General features: G+C 43.4%; 1 protein-coding gene across 1 annotated transcript; it reads left to right on the forward strand.

Annotated features, from left to right (window-relative positions):
- The first annotated feature begins 2,847 nt into the window (after nucleotides 1–2,847).
- On the forward strand, nucleotides 2,848–7,438 carry bhlhe22 (basic helix-loop-helix family, member e22). Its single transcript, XM_028970873.1, has one exon. The coding sequence runs from the start codon at nucleotides 3,209–3,211 to the stop codon at nucleotides 3,995–3,997; it is 789 nt and encodes a 262-aa protein (XP_028826706.1). The 5' UTR covers nucleotides 2,848–3,208; the 3' UTR covers nucleotides 3,998–7,438.
- Nucleotides 7,439–8,374: the final 936 nt, after the last annotated feature.

Consider the following 8,374-nt stretch of genomic DNA (forward strand, 5'->3'; position numbering starts at 1 on the left):
TAAATATGACGTCATATAGTGTAAGGGAATACCTTGCAGCTCAAACTAGCAAAGGCCTCACAAAAGCCTGGTTTACTGTAAAAGTGTGCGCTGTAACGATTTTATGCGCGATAAAGTGAGCTTGTGCTTCCACCGTGTGGCAAGAATGGATCACTACAACCTCACAAAATGCACACATATACTGTACACTCTGCAGTGGCTATAACTATGACATGAACTGCATATGCAATTGCTGTTGAGAGGGTTTACTGGTGTTTTGTAAATATGCAACTTTTTGCCCAGTTAAGATTTCTTTTTCGTTTTTATGTCTGTGAATATATTTGATGCAATGTTTTCAGAAACAATTTCAAGATGCTCTTTTACAATAAACTCAGGGCTGACAGATGCATGCAATGCTTAATGTAAAGGGGGGAAAGCATGTGGATCCATCTCTAACCTATAAAAATAAATCAATTTAAAGTCACCTAAAACTGAAAAATTACAGTTTAGTTCAATTTTCAATCAATTTGTATTTCTATAACACCATTGACCAAAGTGCTGTACAGAATTCTATTCGAAGCATAGATAAAAACCCCATTGGATACAATTACTGTTAATAAACCAGGTAAAACAGGACATAAAATATCTAAATAAATCAGAAGAATAATAAAAGTAAACCCAACACCTCAAATCAAATTAAAAGCCAAGGAAAAAAGACTCTTAAAATGTATTTGACTTAAATTGATGCTTAATTACACTACTTTGTTATTGATTGGGAGTTCCTGACTCTGATGAAGACTGGATGTTAGGAATATTTGATCAGAAGCTCTTCATCAATGGTAACTTGAAAGCACGTTGTAAGTCGCTCTGGATAAGGGCGTCTGCCAAATGCCGCAAATGTAAATGTAAATGTAAATGTAATGAGATCAGTCTGGTTGTATGTTGTGTCATTCCACCCCTTGGTGAGCTAAACTTTACACTTAATGTCTTCTTTTAGAATTTTTTAATTAATGAAGGGATCTACTAAAATAATAACTGTCAGAAAATTAATTCAAGGAGACATCTATGTGCATACGTATGATCAAACAGCTGCCCCTGGCCATTTATTAGCCCAAACGAGAAGAAAAAAAGTTCATAAGTTCAGGTCCAGGGCACAGTTATCCAATGCTACTTTCACATATTAAATCATTCAGAGATTAATTTAAGCCATGTTGCTTTTAAAGGGACTTGTAGTGACTTGACTCATGAACTTGCTAAAAAAATTGGAAGGGTGGTGGTAGCCTAGTGGGTGAGACACTCACATACGAACCAGAAGACACGAGGACTCCACTTCCTGAGTTGCTCCAGGTGGGCTGTCCCTGTATCTATTGGCATCTGCTAAATGACATAAATGTAAAAAAAAATCATACTAATAAATGTTTCGGATTCCGCCGAAAAGATTCGTGCGCGTTCTTCAGAACAACTTCACATATCCGCCACTAGGTGGCGGTGTAAGCCCATTTCACAGTTCCTAAAGGCTCGGGTTCCACCAGGAGCCCCCAAAAGGTAAAGGGTCAAAGTACAGAGGGGTTAATTTAATTTAGAGGGATTTAATTCTATACATCATCAATTTTATTGATCATCACTGCAATTTTATTCAAAATGTTGATCTTCCATAATTTATGCTTAATTCAACATATGGAGACTTCTGCATCTCCCAAAATGATTTTACTGTAATTTACAGGAATAAAGGGATAAAGACAAGAAAAGAACTCCTTCTCCTTCCTGTAACAAAAAATGTGCACACACCCAAGGCTACCTACACAAGTAAAACACAACTTCTACCTTAAAGTCCAGTTGCCATTTCAGACAAATTCACCTGGATGACTGAGAAACTTCACAGACATACACATTTACAGGTTTTTAATGAAGACATTAAATACATTGAAACAGCTGAGTTTTGCCATTGAATCCACCCACACTGACATGCAGGTTTAAACCTTTTAACTTAAACCACAATGCAATTAATACCTTCAGATTCCTAAAATTTAATGAACGGCATATAAGGGGCAATCTGTGTGGACAATCAGTTCATACTTGCCATGAGGGGCGGGGTCTCAGTAGTATTATCGTTTGAATCAATGATAAAGTCAGTTCAAAGTTTAATCTCCACATCAGTAACATTACTAAAACTGCCTTTTACCACATCAGGAACATTGTAAAACACTGCAAAATATGAACCAGGTTTTTTCTCAGGCCCGTCCACCTAAGGAGAAAATGCTGAATAGGTCCCTTTCAAACAGGATTATTGACCAAGACCAACAGGAGGGACCAAATTTCAGTCCATTTATTGGCTGGTTGTGAGCTCCGGAATAGATTTTGTTCTACTTTTTAAAGTGATGGAATACACGTCAGGCATCTTCAGTGACTCTGCTGTTGAAGAAGGGACTATATAAAAGTGTAAAACACAAATAACAGTACAAAGTCAAAGTGGCAATAATTTCATGTTGACATCTAGATATGTGGGCTGGTCTCTCCCAACTCTGTAGACCAACGAATGATGGAGAACAGAGAACATTTCACACAATTTATTCACATATTGTCCTTTCACTTGAAGACAAGTGACTTTCACTATTCGTCAATAGTAGATTTTTTGGTTTGTTTTGTGACATGAATACATGTCACCGGTATCATTGGTGCCTAAGACTTTTGCACACTAGTGTACTCCAGCAGCGTTCCCTGTCTGTGGGACAGATCTGTGTCCAAATCCCCGAACTCCTTCAAAAGAGACTTCCTCTCAGCGTCCTCCTAATTCCTCTGTCTTTTGTGTCTTATCACACGTCACACAAGCTGGTCCAGAGTCGATCACTTAAACCGGACCGAACACCGGGCACATTTGTAGGAACGGGTTTTTTTTTATTTATTTCACTTTCACCGAAGTGTGGGAAAGTGTGAAGACGTGATCCGAGGACAGAGCTCAGACCCGCCAGACGGGGGAACAGCGAGCTTTAATCCCGTTAATAAAAACCGATAACGCGATTGGGTCCCGGCGGGCGCCCCCGTCTCCGTATTAATGGCGCCGCCTTGAGATAATGACCCCACCCCCCTCCGCTGATGCCGATCGCTGTCCGAGATCCGGGGGAAGGTGAGTCTGAAGGCACTTTTCAGGAGGAGCCACCATCTGCCACCAAGGTCCTCTCCACTCCGCAGGACTCCAGCCGGGGAGCGCGCCTCAGTCTCGGACGGAACTATGGACCGGAGGATGAACTTGAGCGGACCGGGGGACATTTTCCACAAAACTCTGAGCGCCGTGTCCAGCAAGAAGATGGACTCGTTCAGACCGTCCGGCGGCATCGATCTGCAGTCCAGGGACGGCTGCTTCGACCAGTCCGACCCCGACCCCCTCCAGCCCGGCGGCGTGGCGGGAAGTCGGGGGCCCACGCTGGGTCTCCCCACCGGATCCTTGTGCGTGAAGTACGGGGAGAGCGGCAACCGGACCTCGGCGGCGGAGAGCAGCGGCGGGGAGCAGAGCCCGGACGACGACAGCGACGACCGGTGCGACATGATGCTGATGGCCGACGGGAGGACGGCGGCGTCCGGCGCCAAGTCCGACGGAGGTAAGAAAAACAAGGAGCAGAAGACGCTGCGGCTGAGCATCAACGCCCGGGAGCGCAGGAGGATGCACGACCTGAACGACGCGCTGGACGAGCTGCGCGCCGTCATCCCGTACGCGCACAGCCCGTCGGTGCGCAAGCTCTCCAAGATCGCCACGCTGCTGCTCGCCAAGAACTACATCCTGATGCAGGCGCAGGCGCTGGAGGAGATGCGGCGGCTCGTCGCCTACCTGAACCAGGGCCAGGCCATCTCCGCCGCGTCGCTGCCCGCCGCCGCGGCCCTGGCGGCGCCGCTGGGCGCGTACGAGCAGCCGCCCGGGTACCCGTTCCCCGGCGGCGTGGCGGCGCCCTCCTGCCCGGACAAGTGCGCGCTGTTCAGCGGCGTCACGTCCAGCCTGTGCAAGCAGTGCACCGACAAGCCTTGACGCGGGACCCCTCGGACAAGCGGTCCCGCGTCCCCTCGGCGCCGTGTTTCTCCGCTCGTACGACGGAGAGGGACGAACGTCGAGAGACGCGCCGTTTCCGCTCAGATCAACTCGACTCGAAGTAGCTTATGTCCTATAAGTGCTGGTGAGAACTGAAGTTTAAAAACAAAAAAAACGAACTCTAGGGTCCGTGTCGGACGGCGAGAGACCGACTTCTGTTGCGTGGACGCGGAGCCCCGCGGAATAAACCCGCGTGTTTCTGACCTGACAACTTGCATCGTACTGATCAACCTTTTCTTTTCTCGTCATTTCAACAAGGAAAAAAAAGTAATACGAAGTCTTTTTGAAAAAAAAAAAAGTATTTTGAACAAAAAGGCGCAGAGCGCGCGCGTCTCCTTCCGTCGCTGCGGGGTCCTGCTGCGTTTCCCGCGTCCGTCCTGCTTTTTGCTCTCCCGGTGCTCAGACGACGGGAAATAAAACACTTGCAGGACTTTACAAGACGTGGTCGGGTCTGCTGGCATTTCACGACTTGTCCCTGATTATGATTATTTTTATTAAAACGATTCGCGTGTTCGTTCGCGAACAGCCGTGGACGAAAACTGTCGCCTGTGATACCTGCGCTCGGCTAATGAAATACGTCGTTAAGGCAATTAAAGCGCCTGGATGTGATTAAGGAAGATAATTAGGACAAAGCTCATCGCTGTAATTGGGCGCCTTTAATCAAGGGGACATCGTGATCTGCACCGTTACTGTCCTTCTGTCTGCGTTCTCCTGACTGTCCCCGAACAATGACATGCGGGCATGTCACGCCTCTCGCCATTCATTTATCCTAGTCAAGGGTTATAGGTCATCACAAAATTAAAAAAGAAAAAAATAATAATAATTTCACTGAAACTAAATCAGATCTGGTGAAAATAAACACAAAACAACACGACCGTATAATAAAATTATACGTTATTTTAATGTATTTACATACACACGTGAATACCAGATTTACACATTTGAGTCTTCCGATGTTAAAAAATCATGTTTGTCTCATAGTTGTCAATAATTGTCAACATTGTCCTGCCTTTTAGTGACTTTAGGGTTACCATAGAAACCTGTGGGCCAAAAAACAACAACAATCATATTAATAATTGCTATTATTATAACAACAAAGACAATACTTTAACCAGTTCATATTTTCGCTTTTGGTCCGTCTTCTGCACAAAGTGATGCTGTTTCATTTGTGTCCATTCGTTAGATTAAAAAATTACGTTTTTTTTGGTAATAAACTACTAATTCGTGTATATTTAGTGATGTGGTATTAAAACTACGTTACACCAAAACAGCACCATTTTGGAACTAAAAGAGACATCGAGAGAGAGATAGATAGAGAGAGAGAGAGAGAGAGGGCTGTGGTGAAGTGCACATTAACCTCCAGAACCGTCAAGTTCAAGTTCATGTTCGAGAGCGCAGAGGGCCGCAGATGACAATTCGAACAACTTTAAAGCACATACACACACACACACACACACACACACACACACACACGCACGCACACACACGCACACACACACGATCCGATGCTCGTTTTCATGCAGGGCAGGAGACGGAATGTCTTTTTAAGAGGGACACGTGGCATTTTTGTGACCATTTCCGCTTCAGCACCAGGGACAGCACCGGTATTTATCACGGCAAAAGTGACAGAGGCGATGGCATATTAAAAAAACAAAAACTTATGCCGCGCTATCATGGTTCATATAAGCCCCTGAAAAACAAAAGAAATATCAAGATAATAACAAGACAATCATTTACAGGCAAAAATGATGCAGAACAAATCATTCATTTTCGACTTATGACCCAATAAATTTAACATACCAGGCCAATTATAAGCCAAATGCAATTAGTTGCGCAGTTGGGGATTCTGAAAATATTATTTAATAGCGCACGGATCACAGAACATTAAAAATCTACAATATGAACTACAATGTAATAAGCATTAAATGTGAAATAATGCACGTGAAGTTACAGGTTGCTGTTTTTCACTGCTTTCTCTGAGGAACAGATTATATGCATATAGAATTTTAATTTCTATGCGCTATTGGGCAAAATACATCTGCAATCACACACTGACAAAGTCCAAGACCCAAATTTTAACATAATTGCTGCATTTTCTCTAATGTGTCCACCGGGTGAATTAGCCATTTAGACGTCAGTGTTATTAGACTGTCCCCTTTAATCCCACGTGCCGCACAGATGTGGATCGACACACAAAAGTGGTTAATCAGGGGGCAGCGCTAATCAGCCATCGCCCCGATTCCGCTGGATAAATATTGTCAGCAATTACAGTCCGGAGTCAGCGAATTTTCCCTCCACCCTCTCTTTTCCACCACACTGGCAAGGAGTTTGTCCCTGTTAGATGGTGTCGGTATAGCCATGTCATCAAGGTATTAATTATACATGGTGTTCGAATATTCACTGGTGCATTTAAAGCATGCTGAAATGAACACAACACAGTCAGTCTGGTGGTGGTGGTGGATGGGGGGGTGGGTTAAGATGTGGTCACTGCACAGGCTACTGCGGTTCAACAGAAATGTACTTCTTTGGGGCTTTTTCAACCTTTTCATTTGCAGCTCCGCAAGGGATCGACTGTCCTCCTGGCAGTACCAGCAACTAATAAAGATGAGCCCGTCTTTAAGACATTTCCATGCGAGCGCAGAGGTCATGAATAAAAAGGAAGATAAAAAAGCCGCCCTTTCAGAGCCCATAAAATATCCAATTTGCCATATCAAGAGTTGCCAGGTTGCCTATTTGTAATATGGATGTGGTGCATGCTAAAGACGATAAACACTGTTTTCCAAAAACTCAGGGAATTGAATCACACCCCTTGGCTCATCATGCAACCAGTGAGAAAAAGAAAGGGGCAGTGCAACGGCATGGAGATCGCATATAACGACAAAATGGCGGCGGTCATTATTCCTGCAGTATAGTTTATGTGTAAATTAAAAATAACAGTAATAAAGGAGTATGTGAATGCGCTTGTGTTTCAAGAGGATGATCAGGCCCAAAACTTTGATATAAAACACGTATTGCGTTTGCCGCTTACAAGCACGTTATTTGCCTGTGGTCAGTTGCACCTGTCACCTTTTATGGCAATGCCAATTATTAATGCTCCACTGCAATTCTGAATATTGGAAAAATGCAACACAGATCATGCTTAAGTATGTAAATTGATCATTTTACTCCTGGCCCAACTGACCAGCCAATTACATTTAATTCCTTAATCATTTTTGTTTTAAACATCTTGCAACTTGTATTGTGCGTGCAAGTGTGTGAGCTCCAGAACCATTTCAGTAAAACCAGGACAGAAATTTTCATTTAATATAATTATTTGTATAATTATATTCCATTTATGATTTCTGTTGAAAGGCAAATTGGAAATAAACACTGAGCACGTAACACAATGAGCCTATAATTTATTCATGACAGAACTGCTAACATGCCCGTCTACATCCTGTGCAGGCCACTCTCACTGATGCAGCAGAAAGCTGTCATGTCTTCATCATCACCGTCATCATCATCATCATCATCATCATCATGCAGGTGCTGACCCTCTGAGGGCACATTACAACCCAGCCAGGGTGGGATTCATTTCCAGGCTTTGATTTTCATTAATTCTGAGCTGGAGGAAAAAAGAAAAGGAAAGACACAGAGACGACACAATTACCACAAGAGTCACTCACTGCTCGCTCTGAGAGTTTCCTCTGCGAGGACAGGGTCCCAGCGACGGGCCACATGAGGACAGGGTCCCAGCGACGGGCCGTATGAGGGGGCGGCCCCATACAGCCTCACACAACTCGTCTCTGGCCTGTATTCTGCTATTTTAGCATTCGGCTCCTTCAGATTACATAACACCCGCTGTGGCTAATGCTTCTCATACTAATAAGCTGCAATGCATTTTATTCTGCAGCTAATAATGAAATGCCACAGTTATGAATCGAATTTATGACATAAATTAATAAAGTTACTTCAAACATGGCAATTCAAAGCTCAAATGCACAGCATACAGGACGTCTATGAATATTTGACAATATTTATGTTTATTAATACACACAAGGAATTTGTCTCGGCCATTGGTGTCTCCCAATCTACACAGTATAGTAAAAAGAACAATAAAAAGTCCAAAAATATATATGATTCTAAACAGGGCGACACAACATACATAAAGTGCAAGGAACAATAGTGTACAAGTATTGTATGATATCATATTATATTGTATATTTTTCACATATATACACTATATATATATATATATATATCCTCTAATGTATCACTATTTGTATGATATGATGCATTAATATCACAGTAACATCTTCACAAACAAATAAGCACACT

Source organism: Denticeps clupeoides, chromosome 2 (assembly GCF_900700375.1).
Source record: "Denticeps clupeoides chromosome 2, fDenClu1.1, whole genome shotgun sequence".
In the NCBI taxonomy this organism is placed as follows: domain Eukaryota; kingdom Metazoa; phylum Chordata; class Actinopteri; order Clupeiformes; family Denticipitidae; genus Denticeps; species Denticeps clupeoides.

Bases quoted from the DNA above. Each gene is read 5' to 3' on its own strand.
- bhlhe22 (XM_028970873.1), top strand. From the start codon at position 3,209: ATGGACCGGAGGATGAACTTGAGCGGACCGGGGGACATTTTCCACAAA.